We start from the raw sequence: 20,456 nt of genomic DNA, 5'->3' as shown, positions 1-20,456 counted from the left end.
TTCTTTCTGTGTAGGACAGGTTTTATCCCTTGAAGGGGAGTAGCACAAGGCATATCTGGCAAGTAAGAGACTTAACACTCTAAAATCCAGAGCCATTTGATTCTTTGGATAAGACCAGTAAGCTTATTTAAGGAACAGACAGATTGAGAAATGCTGAGAGCCCAAAGCTTGCATGGGAAACATGCCATTATTATTATTATTATTATTATTATTATTATTATTATTATTATTATTTATTTACATAAATCAGAAAAGGACTAAAGCTAATAACATATTCCAATGGATAACTGTAAAGTTCTGCATTTACCTTGGAACAGAAGATGCAGAAATACAGGATAGGTGATGCTTGGTTTGGCAGCAGTATATATGAAAAGGAGGTAGAAGTATTAATGGCACGTAGGCTAAATAGGTCTGCAGCTCGATGCGAGATTGAAAAAGGCTAATGCAGTTCTAGGTTGCATCAATAGAAATATGAGGCCAGTTTGCAAGAAGTAATCGTACTGCTCTATTCTGCTTTGGTCAGATATCACCTGGAGTACTGTGGTGAGTTCTGGGCATTGCAGTTTAAGACAGATATTGACAAACTGGAATTTGTTGAGAGAGGAGGGAAACAAAGATGGTGAGGGGCCTGGAGAACAAGTCCTTTGAGGAGAGATTGAAGGACGTGGGTATACGTAGCTTGGAGAAGAGATGATTAAAAAGTCAATACGATAGACATATTCAAATATTTGAGGGGCTGCCACATAGGTGATAGACAAAATGTATGTTTTGTTACTCCAGAGGGTAGGACCTGAACAAATGGGTTCAAGTTGTAAGACAAAGGATTCAGAGTACATGTTAGGGAGAACTTCCTAACCCAATGTGTTTGCTGCTCATGGTATTTCTTTACAAAGGGATGCAACTGAACTGACTTTTGTTGGTTCATTTTTTATTATTTCAAAACATGTGCCGTTCCCCATGAGTAGCTAATTTGGTGACCCCCCAGAAGCTGCTCCCATCAGCCTCTGCCTCCATAGCCAGTGGTGGGAGTTGTAGATGGTTACACCATTGTTTTGCACAGGCATAGGCAAACTCGTTCCTCCAGATGTTTTGGGACTACAACACCCACCATCCCTAGCTAACAGGACCAGGGGTCAGGGATGATGGGAATTGTAGTCTCAGAAACATTTAGAGGGCCGAGTTTGCCTGTGCCTGGTTTAGCATCATGTTGGTTACCCCTGTCTTACAGCATTAGATGCTCAGATCATTCAACAAGATGCAGTATTACCACCATAGCTTTTGTTTTTGAATGCTAAAAAGCAACAAGATATAAGATGCACTTAATTTTTCAGTGTCTCTGTGTATGTGTCACTGCCAGTCTGCAAAATGCTTCCAGTGTAACCTTAGTCAGGTAAATGACTCTTGACTGTTGTTTCTGGTAAATCTTGTATTCTACTTAATTTAGTCACTGTGTGATCTTTTTATGATTAAAAGGCTGGCTGAAGACATTCGATGACTACTTTAGAGATCAGACGCAGCATATTCTCAATAACATGGTTCTAAAGCTGCAAGAAGACAAAGGGAGGAAATTTATATGGTCTGAAATCTCTTATTTTTCCAAGTGGTGGGATGGAATAGATAGTCAGAAGAAGGATGCTGTGAAAAGGTCTGTATATTTTATTTATTTATTGTATGTATATGTATATGTATATGTATATGTATATATATATGTATATGTATATGCCTCCCATTCTGTCAGAGGCCCTAAAGGCACATCAATATTAACTATAGTTGTTTTCGTTATTCACAGGTTCATAAATTGTAGAGTTCTAACATGTTGCTGTATCTGGGACCCCCCCCCCCCCGATATACAATTTAGTGGAATTCCTTAACAGTTAAATTACCAAGCGCCATAAGATGAACACTTCAGAGCAGAAATCTGGTGGCACAAGCAATTCTTAATTCTTCAGTGAAAACCGTGTCATGGGTTACCACTTAAACAAAAAAAAACCCCAAACCTGCAATAAGGTGGTTATTTGGCTAGCTTTTAAGGTACAGAAATGCCACTACTCTAGAAATGCCACTACTCTAGCTACTCTAGAAAGTTGTTGAATTAGGCATTTTTTCCCCAACGGTTTTACCGTTTCTTTGCTGTTCTCCTTCATGTGGCTGTCACTCATTTGTTGTAGCTTCAGTTGAATTTTCTGTTTCTGAAACCGGAAGCATTAACAATGCTATAGAGAATGTGGCAAGTTGTTGGCAGGAGCCTTCCCAATAAGTATTCAAGTGCTTGCCACGGACCAAAGGGCAGGGCAGTGCAGCTTTATTAGCACTGCGTACAAGTCAAGTGGGGACAGTTCTCGAGGCTGATTGACGGGTGTGACTAAATCACAGGACTGGAAAGTGAAAATAGAATGACAAGTGAAAATGAAATTACTGCATCAGATCTGGTGCTCTTAACTCCACAGAGAGATGCAAATTAACTTTGTGTTGCTGACACAAAGCATACGGATCAACATTCATTTTTCTTGAAACCCTTTGAAAGAGATTTTGCTTGCAGCATTCATTGCTATGGTATTGTCCCAAATAGTGTTGTCATGATGCATAATTTTTCAATAGTGAGCTTTATGGCTTAGTATATTTTGCATGCAAAACAAGCATATTGGTATTCTGAGTGTTCATTACAACCTGCTTAATAACACCTCTAGGTTGATATCCAGAAGCAATGTAGTTCAAGTCAGGGAGAGCCTTTCCAATTAGTGCTTTAAAAAGTTGATGCTGGAGAGAGAGGTGTATTATTTTTTAAATGCTCAGTATTTTTTTCTGTACGAACTGCCTATCTAGTCCAGCGTTCTGTTTCAGATAGTTGCCCGTCACAAGCAGGGTGATGGCGGTGATCATTATCCTTTGTTGTTTGGCTCCCCAACACTTGGTGGTACAGTGGTACCTCGGGTTAAGTACTTAATTCGTTCTGGAGGTCCGTTCTTAACCTGAAACTGTTCTTAACCTGAAGCACCACTTTAGCTAATGGGGCCTCAACCTGTTCTCATCCTGAAGCAAAGTTCTTAACCCAAGGTACTATTTCTGGGTTCGCGGAGTCTGTAACCTGAAGCATCTGTAACCTGAAGCGTATGTAACCCGAGGTACCACTGTACTCAGATGCTGAATTTGTGATACAGCAACAGGCAGGGAGATTCATTTAGCTATCACGGCAAATTGTGGTGTGCCTTTTTCTTGCCGCAAACTTGACTCCTCTTCTCTGTGTTTGCCATTTTATGTCAAGGAATCAGAATTAAAGAGTTGCAAGGGACCATGAGAGTCATTTAGCCCAACCCCTTGCAACGCAGGGATCCTTTTCCCAACGTGGGGCTCAAACACACATCCCTGAGATTAAGAGTCTCATGCTCTACCAACTTGAGCTAGGAGCACAGTACCTTCCACCAAAATCCAGCATAAACAGTAAAGAAGGGAAATGCTCGCAGGGCCTAGCTAAGATGCTTGATCTGTCCTGAGGGAGAGAAGCCTTAGATTGGAAGAAGGACCGGGTACTGTATATGGCAATGTAAATTCTATTACTGGGATGTCTCTGGATCTCCTTAATGTCCGGGACACTCAGCCTGCCTGCTCCAAAAGTTTTGTGCAGCAATGAAAGAACCTCTTGGGCTACTGAGCTAGAACATAATTTGTGGGATCCTCACATTCTGTTAAAAATCCGGTTAGTCTCAATTTAAAAAGAAGAAGAGGTACTAATCAACAAATTATTTATTGATTGTAAGAAAGTCCTCTTTGATACTGCTGCTAATTTATAATGACTTGGTAATTGGCAATTAGACACTTTTGACTTGCATTAAGGCACAGAAGCTAGATCAAAGTGAATTTTTGTGCGTGGATTTCACACTTTAGAACTAACAGTGTAAATATATATACTTTCATTTTTCACTGCCACACAAATTGGAATGTTCAACATTTGTTTCAGATTTGTCTGCGTATATGTTATTAGTGCAGAAGTTGATGAAATCTGCAGTGTGTTCCCCTTGGAGCCCATTTTTGGATACACCTTTTTTTTTGCTTTTCGTCTATAAATTCTGCTGTGCACACTATGTGAGCTATTTTTAGTGGTCATCCTCTTTGAGGAACAAGTATTGAAGGGAATGATGAGGAGGCTTGAGCAAAGAGTTCATTTATTCTCATGAATAAAATCCAGAACTGGCAGCTGCCTACGGGTTTGAGGTAGAAGAAAGTAGAAAAGGGCCTAAAGGAAATTAATTCCATCTCAATCCTCTTGTTTTTCTTAATTTAGTCCAAGGGATATGGCTTTTAAAATCTGGACATGGGCAGAGGGATGGGTATTCCAGGTGAATTGCCTGTGTCATATAAATAGCTGCTTTCTAGAGATAGATTACCTGCCAACCTTTTCTAAACAAACGAGGGTAAACTATTGCTAACTCAGGTTAGTACAGCAACTTGAGAATGAAACATCTTTTTATAATAGGTGGGGGGAGGACAGACAATCCACCCGTGTTTAAAATATAAGCACAGTCTGTCAACAGTTGCACTTTATTGAACCCACTGATTTAAGTCACACTGTCTTAATCCCACTGAACATGCCAGCTACACGACGGAAATACGTTAGGAGTCAAAAAGTGCTTAAGTTTGATTTAAGATACTGCCCGTGGCCATCCTTATTTCAAGAGGGTGCTGTTTAGAGCGGTCAAACTGAAGCTTTTAGAGCATTTCGGTTTCTTATAGAATTGAGAGTGCAGCTCTTCCAAAGCTTGAGTAAAGCAGGTTTTAGACAAGGGGTGAAGACTCTGTTTCACAGGCCAATCACCCCAAACCACAGCCACCTGTCCACCAGCTGATGTCACTGGGTGACGTCAGTTGATGGGCTGAGGGGGCGGGGTTCAATGCTGCTGAGTTTCGGACCAGTCACCTTGAAAATGATTTTATCGTTAGAAGATGTTCCATACCAAGAAAGATGGTTAATTGTGCATATGATTCCTAATACAATCTGCTTCTTAACATTTTACAGAGGGCTAAGAGTGGTCTTGTTGAATGGTGAAAGTATTGTTGTTCGTATCTAATTTTTACTAAATTTTCTGTTTTATAATTTAAAATACTCATTTTTACATCCTTAAGATATAAATGACTTCTCTTTCAACGGTTCATGTTATATATCATAAACCCCTGCATATTTTACAAAAACTATACTATTCAGTATTCCATTATTGCATCCATCAAAGCTTACTAACACTGTTGAGTTTATCTTAATGCTGCCAGCGTTCTCAGCTGTACACAATTATTTCCCATATATTCAATCAATGTTTTCCAATCTTCTCTAAACGTATGTTCTCATTGTTCTCTTATTCTGTATGTTAAGTCTGCAAGCTGCGCGTATTCTGTCAACCTAAGTTGCCATTCTTCTTTCACCACAACGTCTATGGCATGGTGAAAGTATTGTTAATATTTAAGTATCATTGCTGCCAACATTGTATGTTGCTGCTCCAGATAATCTATTGATTGGAAATAGTTACATGCATGAATAAAAGTTCAGTAAATATGTTTTTCAGGTTAATTGAAGATGGACAGTTTGAAATTGTAACAGGGGGATGGGTCATGCCTGACGAAGCGTCTGCTCATTATTTTGCTATAATTGACCAGCTGATAGAAGGGCATCAATGGCTCGAGAAGGCACTAGGTGGGTTCATGTGACTTTTGCCTTGTGATTTCATTGTGAGAAGGTATTTTATTTCATTAACAGTATTTTAGAAAAACTGTTTCCCGTTAATTAAATGATTCGGTTTTCAATATTGACAACCACTGTACAGTTGTACCTTGGTATACAAACTTAATCCATTCCGGAAGTCCGTTCTTAAACCAAGGCATGCTTTCCCATAGCAGGGGGGGGGGGCACACAGTGGGACTCAGTTTACAAATGGAACACACTCAACAGGAAGCGAAACATGTTCTTATTCCAAGGCAAAGTTCACACACCAAAACACCTACTTCTGGGTTTGCAGCGTTCTCAATCCAAGTTGTTCATAAACTAAGCTGTTCTTAAACCAAGGTACCACTGTACATTAGTTGCAGGATAGTTATAAATAACAGTTGTTAGTTTATGTAATAGTGTACCTTTGAGTTTTATATGGTGAAACTCGCTTTACCATACCAGAGTTATAGAGGAAGCAGATGTCATTGTGAAAACACGTAAGAGAACTCAGTTAAGCCAAACACTGTTAATGCAGCAGATTTTTACCACCTACAGATCAAAATAAATAATTCAGTTACTTATTGCTATTGATTATTTTTATCCATAGACTTCAGTGGTTTGCCATAGTAATCATTTTTAAATGCTTTCCTGGTCATAATCTATTGTAGTGTAATCCTAATCACGGCTAGCTTCAAAGTGCCCTGCTTTGAAGAAAAAAAACCATGATTGAGCTACTAATGGTTAAAATTGGTGCCGACATAATAGTGCACAGTGGTTAGTTTCTTTTAAAAAAGGAGGGTGACTTTACATGTGGGAGGATGAGCATGCTAGTCTCTTAATTATTAAGAGATTGCAGTCTTGACATTCCCAATGTGTAATTTGAAACTTAAGCAATTAAAAATTGCATAGAAAAAATCCTTAAAATAAATGCCACTTGAAAAACAACAACTTCAATTAGTAAAGTATAATTGCAGTCCTGTAGACAAGTGGAATGTCATTTTTAGCCATACTGTTTTGTTTTCATTCTTGCATAATTGGTTAGGGGTGCGAGCCAGACATTTTTGATACGAGAAAAAAAATATTTATTTTCCGTGAATCCGCAGGTGCATAAACAAACACTAGCCGAATTATAAAAGCTCTTCCCTGATAAGTAAATTAAATTTCTGCCCACCCCCTTCTTTTAACGTAGTTAAGTGGTAAGGATTTGAGTTTCTATAGGATGAGATCTTAACTGTGCAAGACAAGGTGCACTTTCATTTTTATTCCACTATGGCGTGCATTTTCAACATGTATTCTTTTTTTATTAGGAGTGAAACCAAAATCTGGTTGGGCAGTTGATCCCTTTGGACATTCACCAACCATGGCTTATCTTTTGAAACGCACTGGATTTTCCAATATGCTTATACAGAGAGTTCATTATTCAATTAAAAAGTATCATGCAGCCCAGAAGACACTAGAATTTTTCTGGAGACAGAATTGGGGTATGTATTCCTTTTTTGCATGACCTTATGCCAAGAAGTGTCATGGCAACAAATACTTTGAAACTGAAAGGTCTTGCTTTGACCCGGAACATTTAATAGACAATACAGTTTTCTATCTTCAGAACTAATTTGTAACTTCAAAATGATTTATAGAACTACATGCAATACACTATTCATCCGATGCGCTAGACTTTAGTCTAACGAAAGCTCATACTATAATAAATTTCAGTTTGTAAGGTGCTGCAGGAGTCTTGTTCGGTTTTGCTGAAACACAAAAATATAGCTATCCAGAAATGAAAAGATAATGGGCTGGTTTACGCATAATGCTAAACCATGGTTTAGCGCTATGTGACGGAGCCTAAGTAAAGCATTGGCTCACATTCTTTTTCTTCTCTTGCAGTCAGGAGGAGACCTTCTGTCATGCTTGCTTTCAGTTTTAAATAACCTTGACTTAGTTTTATGAATAAGTCAGGAATTCTGACTTACAACAGTGGTTGGTTAACGTTTAGCACGGGGTAGAGGGAAATATGTGAACCTGCTTCTCTCAGGCATGCATGTTTAGAATTAAACCATGGTTTAGTACAGCGTTCACACTTGCCCATCGTTAATCTTGCACTGGAATTGTCAAAACAGGTCTTCATAACAGATTTTTTCTTGAAAACTGTGGTGGGTAGTAGGTTAAAATATACAATAATTGTAATCAGGTTGGTCAGTGTTCACTGAAGCCATGTCATGGGGAAGGGATCAGCAGTGGAAAATTTTTGGCATTTCTTTATACTCCTTTTAGCTATTTCCAGATTGCAGGTCACAAGGATGTTAAGGTGTTAAATGAGTGTTACTTTTACAGAACTCTGAAAATGCTCAGTGACCTTCAAGAAATTGCATGTGGAGCTCACCTATGTCATATCACATAAAGTACTGAAAGCAGCACCTTAAAGTTTGAAAAGCCGGGAGTGACTATGTAATATGGCTATTTAAAGCTCATGCTGGCAAACAAAGAGATTCTTTCTTTGTCCTTAGTGATTGAGGAATAATTGGAGTTTGCTTTGGAAAACTGAAGATAGAAAGTGTTTCAAGCAATTCTTTCTATTTGAGACAGAGGCAAAGGTTATACTTACAGAGGGAAACAAATGTTGGAAAGTGCCTGGGCTAAAGTTGCCATATTTCAAAAAGTAAAAATCAGGGCACCCCAAAGGTTGACTTGCCTAAGATCCAGGACAAAGCGCTGCTTTTCAAAAATTCTTCTGGATGTAAATTCCACCTTTGAAAAACCTGGTAATGTCCAGAAAAATCCGGACATACGGCAGACCTAGCCTGGAAACTATTTGGCACCAGAAAACTGTCTTATTAAACTTAATCCTCCATTGCTGTAGGAAGTTGTCTCAACTATATTTGGCATGTTAAGTTTATGCAAGGAAATGTAGTGTCCCGAATTATTTGTACAGCACACTTGCCAATTTCAAAGTTTGGCATACGCAACAAGAACTAATAAGCAAAGCACACAACATATTGTTAAGCAATACTACAAAGAACCCCAAGGCCAATGTACAATATATAATTAAGTGATTTAAAATTATGCAACAAGTGAGATTATGATTGTATCTGTGGCTCAAGAAAGTGTGGTTATGGCTCTAAACAGATTTATTTGCCAGTATTCTTGTTTTGTGTTCAGCAGGCAAATTTTCTGACATTGCTTTGAAAAAAATCCATTGAGTAAAACTGGATGGTGGAATTGATCAAAATTTAGTTTACCCTATTTTGGGGGCTGCTTGGTTTTCCTTCCTTCTTTCCCTCTGCAGAGTAGACAGTGCTAACAAAGATAATAAAGGAATTTTATAAAATAAAAATTGAGGAAAGCTTGGAGTAGATGGGTTGGGTCTAAAGATTGGAACCACCCCCCCCCCCCGACTGGGTTAGCTTAAATGCACTGATGAAGATGATCAACTTTCAAAGTCTCCTTTTTAGAAACACAATGTTTGTAAGTCTCTAATGATAGACTGCTTTATTAAGACGGCGTTTCTATGTTTTTGAGCCGGGGCTTAGACCTGTTGCTTCTGAAGCTGTTTCAATCTCTTCCGTATTGAATTTGGCATTTCAGGGTTACCTGGCATTGTATTTCGTTGGGTTTCTCTGCACTATCCTTTACTTAACACTGTTATATTTATCTTTAAGTCACTGAGTTATTGAAGTATTTGTGAGCAATCAATCTGGTCACCTCATGTTAACTCGAATAACAGAAGCTTACTGGATTGAATATACAGTGAATTATTTTTGCTGTGTGGCGAATTATTGGCAGTTTGGGTATCATTGCCAGGTTTGCAAAGCTTACCAGGCCCACAGGTATGGGAGGTAGCTTATGTCATAAGACCATTTATAGCTGCAAAACTTGTTACGGTTGGCTGTGATCCAACAGTCTTCCAAAGGCCTTCCAACTGCAATTTCAGATTATAGAATGGGAAATTATTAAAGTACTAATTCTGTCAGCTGATAAGATGGAATGACAGCTTTTTGGCTCATGATGGGTCCTTCTAAATGGGCGCACTAAATAACAGACCTAGGGAGACATGGCCTAAAGTGACATAGATACCACACATGGACTTCCGTATTACGTCAGTAGACTTGTCAAAAAAAGAACAGGCCAAAGAGCATACCTGGAGCTAATTACTGGTGGAAATGGGATGCAGATGGCGCTGTGGTCTAAACCACTGAGCCTCTTGGGCTTGCTGATCAGAAGGTCAGCGGTTCGAATCCCCGTGGTGGGGTGTGCTCCTGTTGCTCTGTCCTAGCTCCTGCCAACCTAGCAGTTTGAAAGCATGACAGTGCAAGTAGATAAATAGGTACCACTGCAGCAGGAAGGTAAACGGCCTTTCCCTGTGTTCTGGTTTCCGTCACAGTGTTCCGTTGTGCCAGAAGCAGTTTAGTCATGCTGGCCACATGACCCGGAAAGCTGTCTGTGGACAAACGCCGGCTCCCTCGGCCTGAAAGTGAGATGAGCGCCGCAATCCCATAGTCACCCTTTGACTGGACTTAACCATCCAGGGATTCTTTACCTTTACCATGTTTTACTGGTGGAAATAAAAATTCTCTGAAATGTTGTTCTGGTTAGAGAAAAGGCATGTCATGTAATGGGCATGAATGAGATATGAATGAGAAAGGACAGAGTATTCCTTTTATCTTTATCTTGCCTATTTTAATTCTAGATTTGGGATCTAATACGGATATTCTCTGCCACATGATGCCTTTTTATAGCTATGATATTCCTCACACTTGTGGACCAGATCCTAAAATTTGCTGCCAATTTGATTTCAAGCGCCTTCCTGGAGGAAGAGTCAGTTGTCCCTGGAGAGTTCCTCCTGAAGCCATTCATTCTGGAAACGTTCAGCACAGGTAAGTACACAGTGCTGCCCATTAATTTCATGGCCAGTCATATCTTGGAACAATGTCAACCATTCAAATTCAAAGTATGTAGGATGTGGAAATCAAATAATTTTAATATGAATAAAAGTTGGCTTTGGCAAGAGGTATGGGTGATCTTACTGACCCTGCAGGTGGCTTTTCTCATACGGTGCCGATGGCCCTGAATCCCTTGGGATGAAATCTCACTTTGTGCAGGGAGCTGCACCTTGTCTTTGAACAATCATTAATTTGGAATAGGCTTTACAATACAGTCGTACCTTGGAAGTCAAACGGAATACGTTCCAGAAGACTGTTCGACTTCCAAAACATTCAGAAACCAAAGCACAGCTTCTGATTTGCTGCAGGAAGCAGCAGAAGCCCCGTCGGATGTTTGGGTTCCAAAGAACGTTCGCAAACCGCAACACTCACTTCCGGGTTTGTGGCGTTTGGGAGCCAAAACGTTTGACTCGCAAGGCGTTCAGGATCCAAGGTACAACTGTACAGTGGTACCTCAGTCTACGAACAGCCCTGTTTACGAACTATTCAGTTTACGAACTCCGCAAAACCAGAAGTAGTGTCCCGGTTTGCAAACTTTACCTCGGTCTAAGAACGGAAGCCGAACCGTGGAAGGGCACCGGCAGTGGGAGGCCTCATTAGGGAAAGCGTGCCTTGGTTTAATAACGCTTTGGTTTAAGAATGGACTTCCGGAAGTTTGTAAACCTCTATTGCTTTTGATGTCCTTTGATCCTTATTGTTTTCTTCTGAAGTGTTTCCTATCTTGTGGCAGTTCTAAAGAATTTGGACATATATACAAAACTAGGAAATGATAATAAACCTAGTTGAGAATTCTTTACTAGCTAAATATTATAAGGACCATTAATGCCCCAGGTTTACAAACAAGACAGGAAAATTGGCTTCCAGGTGGAGAAATCAAAGTTAGAAACGGAATTGTTAGAACCCAATACTAGGAATCTATCAAGAATGTATAATTTGCTGCTGAAATGGGATACACAAGATGAAACAGTTAAATCAGCTATGATTAAGTGGGCACAGGACATTGGACATAATATTATGTTTGCTGACTGGGAATGGTTGTGGAACACCGGTATAAAATTTACGGCATGTAATGCCCTAAAGGAAAATATTATGAAAATGATTTACAGGTGGTACATGACTCCAGTCAAGCTGGCAAAAATTTACCATTTGCCTGATAATAAGTGTTGGAAATGTAATGAAACTGAAGGTACCTTTTATCACCTTTGGTGGACGTGCCCGAAGATTAAGGCTTTCTGGGAAATGATATATAATGAGATGAAAAAGGTACTTAAATTAATGCCCCACATGAGCCTGGATGAATAATAATACCAGAGGTCTCTTCCCTCCTCCTATTTTGAAGGGAGACAAGTGATAACAGGAGAGAATGCCCTGCATTGACAACCCCACCCCATCGGTCTTATCTGGCACCCAATTTGATTTCTTTTCTAAGCTGGGTAAATTATCTTTTTGCTTATGCAGATCTCCCTGTGGGCAAACTAAGCTTGTTTTAACTTTACAGTTTTTACCCTATGTTTTTTACTAAGTGTGTTTTATGATTGTTGCAGCTGTCCTGGGAGTTTCTTAAACTAAAGCTCTTGGAAGCATTCCTTGAGCTGAATATCCTTTCTGTTGTACGACAGAAGCTCTCAATTTCTTCAAAGGGTGTTCTCTGTGGATTGGGATGTAGACAGTTTTTATAGTACAGACACCTAAGTCTGCTGTCATCCATCATTGTTTTAAAAAACAAATCCTTTAAAAAAAGAATCTGTTGATTTTAGTGGATGTGGGGGGAAATATGTTACAGTGGCACCTCGGGTTAAGAACTTAATTCGTTCTGGAGGTCCATTCTTAACCTGAAACTGTTCTTAACCTGAGGTACCACTAATGGGGCCTCCTGCTGCCGCCGCATGATTTCTGTTCTCATCCTGAAGCAAAGTTCTTAACCCAAGGTACCATTTCTGGGTTAGTGGAGTCTGTAACCTGAAGCGTCTGTAACCCGAGGTATCACTGTACTTATGGACAGTGAACTGCAAAGATTAGATGAACTTGAGAACAGAGGAAATTACATGGAATTAAATTCCATGTGATTTGCATGGAATTTAAACTATAAAACCTAAATAGGTTGAGAAACAATATTAAATGTTGAAATTTCATTGATATGTGTTTTGTAGATGCATTGATTCTTTTATCATCAAGTTACTCTTAGAAGCATTGTATTTGTGCTCCTTGTACTGACTAAACACAAATCATCTAAGGCTACAGCCTTATATATACTTTGGAATATTGTCACATTGAACTTGGTGGAACTTTGTTTTCAAGAAGCACGCATAGGACTGGGTTGCACCAGTTTATTTATTTATTTTGAAGAGTTGTGCCGCAACTTGCAATCATTATTAAAAAAAATCAGTCCAGCTGCTCTTCCTCCTCACTTCTGATGTCAGAACTGTAGGTCAGAACTATTGGGATCAAATCAACTTGGCTGCCATAACTCTTTTAGAAAACTTTAATTCACCCCATTTGGGTGAAAATTTGCAGACTTAGTAAGAATGAGTATTGTTGCAAAATATCTGTTCATGTTGGTTTATCCACTTATTCTATCTTTCCCCCTCAAATTTTATTTTTTCCCCCCAAGGGCATGGATGATTTTAGATCAGTACAGAAAGAAATCGAAGCTTTTCCGCACCAAAGTTTTGTTGGCTCCACTGGGAGATGATTTCCGCTACACTGAGAGTTCAGAATGGGATCAGCAGTATCAAAATTATCAGAAGCTTTTTGATTACATGAATTCTCACCCAGAGTTCCATGTTAAGGTAAGGTACAGTCCTACTATAAGTCAGTTGTTAAATGGATTTCATTGCCTTCACGGTTCATTTCAACTTCAGTTTTGCTTCTTTGCTGGTTGGTTATGCATTCTCAGTGATAGAAAGAACAGTAGAATGAATCCAGGTGCAGTAAGCCACCTTGAACACAGAGGAATATACTTCATAGTAAACATATTCCTACACATGCTTTAAGAATATGTGGGTGATATACAACTAAGTCGTATTCAGGTGACTTTACATGCTTGACATGTAAAATGGGGGGCAGGTGTGTGTGTGTGTGTGGGGGGGGGGGAGTATTTGGCAGTCCCACCCGCCATGGCACTCAGCATGTGTTGACTATACACAGTTTTGACTTCAGTTGTGAACCCTGGGACGTAACTCCCATGTAATTTGCTGGCTTACTGTACGCATGAACACAGAATTCTTAGACTCTCTCTATAAATTCTCAAACTTGAAGATTCATGATTTATGTATTCAGAGAAGGTGGGGTGGGGTGGAGAAAGGATGAGGGTAGGTTCCATTCCAGAGCTAATGGAAGCAACGTGAGCTTCAGTACTGAAACAGAACAGCAGATGCCTGCCAAAAACGTCGGTCTCCAAGAACAGAATGTGCTTCGACTGAACGCAGTGTAAAGAACTTATATACCATATTTTAATTTGCTTCAGGCTCAGTTTGGGACTTTGTCAGATTATTTTGAGGCTCTCCGTAAAGCTAGTAATTTGGATGAAAAGAACAGTAATTCAGTGTTTCCTGTTCTGAGTGGCGATTTCTTCACATATGCAGACAGAGATAATCATTACTGGAGTGGATATTTTACTTCACGCCCCTTCTACAAACGCCTAGATAGGATTCTAGAGTCATATTTAAGGTAAGTAGGGTCACTGGCTTTTTTGGGCAGGGGGTTGAGTTAGTTTGCACTACTTCAAACGTGGGGTTACAGTGGTACCTCGCAAGACGAATGCCTCGCAAGACAAAAAACTCGCTAGACGAAAGGGTTTTTTGTTTTTTGAGCTGCTTCGCAAGACGATTTTCCCTATGGGCTTGCTTCGCAAGACGGAAACGTCTTGCAAGTTTGTTTCCTTTTTCTTAACACCGTTAATACAGTTGCGACTTGACTTCGAGGAGCAACTCATAGAACGCGGTGTGGTAGCCTTTTTTGAGGTTTTTAAAGCTTTTTGAGGTTTTTGAAGCTTTTCCAAAACTTTCCCGACACCGTGCTTCGCAAGACGAAAAAAATCGCAAGATGACAAAACTCGCGGAACAAATTAATTTCGTCTTGCGAGGGGCCACTGTACTTCCAGTTGTACTGATCTTGTGCCTGTTTTCCTGAACAATCTATTGTGGGACTAGGTGTGCTGGATTAGTCCTCTAGCTAAAGGGCCAGATTGACTGGCATGATTGGTCTTGCAACCCTTCTTTTGAAAGGAAGTGCTAGGGGGGTTGGAAAGAAAGGTTGGTGCTTCCATTTGCCTGTGAACACAGGTGCTTTGTGTTGGGGGAGTTACGCATCTCCTGTTCTTTTCCTCCCGTGTTTCAGCAAATGTGTTTGATACGTTTTTAGTTTGGAGTTTTCTAGCATTTCCTGTAGAGTGGTACCTCGAGTTAAGTACTTAATTCGTTCCGGAGGTCCGTACTTAACCTGAAACTGTTCTTAACCTGAAGCTAATGGGGCCTCCTGCTGCTGCCGTGCCCCCAGAGCACGATTTCTGTTCTTATCCTGAAGCAAAGTTCTTAACCTGAAGCACTATTTCTAGGTTAGTGGGGTCTGTAACCTGAAGTGTATGTAACCTGAAGCGTATGTAGCCCGAGGTACCACTGTATTTTGAGTTCTTCTTGGGAAAGGAAATGTAGGTGGAGTGGGAAAACGGCACACCACACCAAAGAGGGTTCTTTCAAATAGTTAAAAACAACTTGTATGAATACTTAGCTCTCTAGTCAACGGTGCAGCCTATTGTGCAAAGATAATTTGATGTTAGAAGCGAGTTAGGTTGCTTTCTTCTTGCTTTAGCCCTGAGAGCTAGCTAGGGATTTGTTAGTTTGCATGACATACTGCTGATGAAGACGGTATTGAATGGTCAGGTGTGTGTCTTTGTACATAGCACTGGGTCCAGTTTAACCCCTCTCCCAAAACGGTCTGCTCTAATGGCTTTGCGTATAGCAGAAAGTAGCTTAAGAGAAAGTTAGTGAAGACTTGATCACTTGACAACTTATCAAATGTGCTTGAGGAAAACAGAACCAGAACTTGCAATAGATGCTAGGTGTATTTTAATTAGTTCTAAACATAAACAAGTTTTTATACTTAAGGCTTTGTTAGCCTTGTGTTTCAGACCCTTGAAAGAAAGGAGCTTCTCATTGACCTAATGCTGAAGTGAATAATAGGATGTTGTAAGTCTTGTTCAGTTGTATTATGGAAACCTCTTGGGGAACCTTTATGTTGAAAGGTTGGTATACAAATATTGTAAACATTTTTTTTAAAAAAAATTATCTTTTTTTGTTTCAGGGCTGCTGAAATTCTTTACTCCTTGGCTCTGGTACAGTCTAAAAAAACCGAGAAAATGAAAGTATTTCCTTCGGTGGACCACTACAAATTACTAACAGAGGCGAGAAGAAACTTGGGACTTTTTCAACATCATGATGCTATCACAGGAACAGCTAAAGACTGGGTTGTTGTGGATTATGGCACTAGGTAAGTGTCGCGCATTTCATACTGCCTCTGGTGTATTTCTTGGCTTGAGGGGAGATCTGATTATTTGGTCTCCTATTTTGGACAAACTTCTCTTGATTTTATATTTAAGTAAACATATTAATAGCTTTGTGTTAGTCAACACTTAGCAATTGCTGCTTTTTTTGTAGCCCTTTAACATAAAGAATGCTTGAATCCAACCTCCCACAGCTGCAGTATTTATTTTGTTCACAGGCTATTCCATTCATTAATAAACGTGAAGAAAATTATCACTGATTCTGCTCACGTTCTTATTCTAAAGGACCCAGAAACGTATCGTTACAACCCATCAACCCCATTTCTTACAATGGTGAGTTTATGGCAATAATCCTTATAATCACGAACAAATTCTTTCCAGGAGGCCACAGTTGTGTTGGTGAATAGGCCAGTCTTGTTTTAGGTTCTTAGCATGAGATGGTTGGCTGCATTATGCACCTCACCTGGCACCTAATGCAGCCCGGACAACATTTTTTTTGTAATCATACCATAAAGAAAAAGTTTGGGAGAAGGAATGTGCTAAATTTTGCTGGTGAACTTATTAGCCATTTACTTCACGTGGTGTTCAATGGTGTCCTCTTGATGAAAAGAATGTCAGTGGCATGAGGGGAAGGGAGATAATTTTCAGTGTTCCTTTCAAACCCCCTGAGCAGATTTAGGGGAGTTGCAGGGGGAGGGAAAATTGCTGAAAATGGCATCCCTCCCCATCCTGTTTCATTGACAAATTCATTCTGAACAGTGAACGGACACTGTTAGATGCCTACATTGTTTACAAGGTACTGTATAATACAATTATACTGGGTGACCAAGTTAAGTTGTAGTACAGTACTACAGTGAATGTTACACCTAAACTGACTGTGCTTGCAACAGGGTAGGTACTGTGACTGGTTATAACAATTGGCAGTTGGCTTCTCAAATAGTTAAATAGTGAACAAAAATGAACCCCCCCCCCCAGTAATGTTATTTCATTGGTTATTTCTTATTTGAGTTTAAAATAGCTTGACTGTATGAAACTGTAGCATGAAAGCATGACAAATCACATCTTGTATAATTTGCATGATTAAAGGGTTCCAAATTCCCAGACTGGGGAGCTGAGTTGCCTAGAGCAATCATTTACTTCAACTTGAACTATTTGTGCACTGATACCTACTTCAGGTCCCTTCTTCCAGGTGTCTTCGTCATCTGTGGTTGAGGCAGATAGTGATGGGGAGAGGCTCTCTCAGTGGTGTGTGGCTTGCTACCTGTTAATTCTTGCTGAGATTACTTCAGTGCTTCCTTTTATCTGTTTTATCTTGTGGTGGTGGCTTAAACATTTTTTCCTCACCCTTAGAATTTGAGGGCAGTGGACCATCAGTCATGGTAATACAAAAACGAAAGTATAAAGTGCAGTGCATAAAATTAATTTGCAATGGATTTGAAACACCTGGGTCAGTAAACAAGGGTTTTACATGGCACCAGAAGATTAGCAATGTTGGGGAGGATGTTCCAGAGGCCCAGGACGTTGCCACTGAAGTAGCCTTCCATATTGACTGATGACTTCTGAAATAAAGAGGTCCCTGAAGGTCTCAAAGCATAGGAGAATTAGTATGGAAAGAGGCACTCATTCATATATTTGGATCCCAAGCCATTTTATTGGTGGATTTGATTTGATTACTAAATTTTATAAGCCACCCTCAAAATATTTAAAATTAAAGAGGGATCAGTATACTTCCTTAAAAATAAAGTGAATGGGATTCGAATGACTCCATGAGTTCTGTGGCATGGTAGGCTCAACTCTGTTCAGCAGCACAGTCCTATCTACTGAGTTCAGTGAGACTTGCTGCCAGATAAGTGGGTACAGGATTGCAGCCTTGGTGAATTTTCAAACAGACTTTTCTTCTTATGCTCTGTGTTGTATCTGCAAGTAACCTCAACATTTTTCCCATTGGAAGGATGATGCGCAGTCTACACAGGACTCTTTGCCACACAAGACTGTCATAGAACTGAGTAAGCAGCCAAGGTAAAAGCTTTCTTTCTTAATGCATGAGAATACGCAGAATGTTAAAAGTTCTACTATTGTTTTGATTTTTTTTAAAAACTAAACTATTCCGTTTCAGGGAGATATTACAGGACTTGCTAAAATTACAAAATCAAGGTGGTATAGTTGCAGTAAATTAATTTTTAGTTAATGTTTTATCCTTTTTTGTAAATAGAGATGAGGTTTTCTTATTTACAGTGTATACATTTTATGAAATAAAAATAAAGCAAATTTAACCCATAAAAATAGGATAGTTCATGATTTATGAAGAAATTAGAATAGGAAGCTTGGGTGGGAGGAAGAAAAGTTATAGATAACCTCCCAAAGCAGTGTCATTTCATTTATGTTTGCATTTTTTGATATGCCAAGTCTAAAGCCATAGTTTGTTTTTTTAAAAAGAAATACATTTGAGGATTTAGCAATAAGGCAGCATTGAGAAAACAAAGTACCATCTATATCTCATCTCAAAGCTTATGCTTTGCTTGAAAAACTGCTGTAATAACCAGACACTTAAATACATATTTATTTATAGGATTACTTACGTAGCCCTCACCATAACGTCTCATGGCGATTCATACAATTTAATATCAGACAAAATCATTAAAATAATGAACCAACACAGTTTAAATAAATAAATAAATAAAGGATGTCAAAGACCAAAGTAAAGAGGTGTGTCTTCATCATCTGCTGAAAGCTCTACAATGAAGGTGATAGATACACCTCTAACTAAGAAAGGTAACCATGACAATGCCTTTTTAATCTGCTGTGAAATAGTCACAGAAGCACTGAGCAGTAGGGTTAAGTAAAACATAATTTATTCGCTCTTTTTTTAAAAAAACACTGATGCTGCTTATTGTTGAAAATGTCTTAGTATCTGTGTACTATACTATACTGTGTACTGTGTATTATACTATTGCATAGTATCTGTGTATCATAATGTCTTCATATACTTCAGTATTTCTCAATCTTGAACAACAATATTGGTAGCAAATAAACTAGGTGAAAGAATTGATTACTGTAGTGTTTCAGAATTTGCAGTTTGGTGCTTTTTTGGGGTTGAACTGTAGCTCATTTCAAGAAGAAACACTAGGAATACCTCTATTAATATTATAGGTATCTTATCTAGTTCAGAAATGTGGTGTTTTAAATTAGTATGTTGTGTGCAAGTTTGTACAGAAGTGAATAACACTGAAACTTTGTAATTGCCTAGTTGTCTGTGGTAATAGAGCAGATATCTCCATTGCTGTCATAAGGGCCACTAATACTGGGATTGCAGCCATAGGGGTAGCCCTCATAGTACTGCCCTGCATTCAGCAAAGCAGGGCTATGAAACCTGTGGTCATGACCTCTTTCTCTTTTCTAACCTGAGGAATTGGAAGGAAATGGAAGTGGAAGTGGTGTTTGTGCAGCTTCTAATAATAATGCCAATAGTTTGCAAACAGTGCCATGGAGACTCTGAATTCCTCTTTTCTAGACTCTGGAAGTTCTTCACATGCTTTGTTTTGCCATGAGATCAGCACTTTTGATAGTCTCATTCGGTATGGCAACCGTAACCAATAATATTTGAGTTGGGGAGAAGAGGCGATGAGTGGTCTAGCCCAAGTACTGCTTAAGTATTTATTGCTCAGCAGTAAATACTTTGAGGCTCAGCAAAGATTGTACAGCCGCCTTATTTTCTGCTTACGAACTTGTGAAGTAATTTTTGATAGGTCTCAAGAGGGTTGCATGCCAACTTGATGCACTCCAGATGTTTGAAGCACAACCCCCATTGGTCCTAAATAGGATGGCTGGAGCCGAAGGGAGTTGCATCCAAACCATCAGGAGGGCACCAGGTTGAGGCTGATGTAGAGTATTTCAGAGGGTTATGGGTTGTCACCATAGAACGTCTGGTTAGTTTGCAAAGGTAACAATTTAGGAGTTGCCTGTGTTACAGAATTGTTTGTATAAACATCAGAACTGTCTTCTTGGATATAATGTTGATGAGGAGGCTATGGGTGGTGTTATAAATGCATGTACAGTGGTACCTCTGGATATGAACAGGATCCGTTCCGGAGCCCCGTTCGCATCCTGAAGTAAACGCAACCCGCGTGTGTGCGGGTCGTGATTTGCCGCTTTTGTGCATGCGCATGACGTCATTTTGACCATCTGCGCATGCACGAGCGGCGAAACCTGGAAGTAACGTGTTCCGTTACTTCCGGGTCACCACGGAGCGCAACCCGAAAGCGCTCAACCTGAAGAAACTTCAACCTGAGGTATGACTGTAAACCTAATTTGGGAACAGACAATGCGTATCTCG

General features: G+C 39.5%; 1 protein-coding gene across 1 annotated transcript in view; it reads left to right on the top strand.

The window, feature by feature from the left end:
- The window catches only part of MAN2A1 (mannosidase alpha class 2A member 1), a 56,678-nt gene that overhangs the window by 14,618 nt on the left and 21,604 nt on the right, over positions 1 to 20,456 (top strand). Inside the window, exons 4-12 of the mRNA XM_028747881.2 lie at positions 1,474 to 1,645; positions 5,550 to 5,677; positions 6,997 to 7,170; positions 10,371 to 10,557; positions 13,235 to 13,412; positions 14,090 to 14,292; positions 15,925 to 16,110; positions 16,342 to 16,456; positions 18,075 to 18,142. Of these exons, the coding sequence (XP_028603714.2) occupies positions 1,474 to 1,645; positions 5,550 to 5,677; positions 6,997 to 7,170; positions 10,371 to 10,557; positions 13,235 to 13,412; positions 14,090 to 14,292; positions 15,925 to 16,110; positions 16,342 to 16,456; positions 18,075 to 18,142 (1,411 nt within the window). The remainder of the gene's footprint in view (positions 1 to 1,473; positions 1,646 to 5,549; positions 5,678 to 6,996; positions 7,171 to 10,370; positions 10,558 to 13,234; positions 13,413 to 14,089; positions 14,293 to 15,924; positions 16,111 to 16,341; positions 16,457 to 18,074; positions 18,143 to 20,456) is intronic.

This window comes from Podarcis muralis, chromosome 11 (genome assembly GCF_964188315.1).
Source record: "Podarcis muralis chromosome 11, rPodMur119.hap1.1, whole genome shotgun sequence".
Lineage (NCBI taxonomy): Eukaryota > Metazoa > Chordata > Lepidosauria > Squamata > Lacertidae > Podarcis > Podarcis muralis.
Note: the sequence above shows the minus strand (reverse complement) of the source record. Positions and strands in the feature narration are given on the sequence as shown.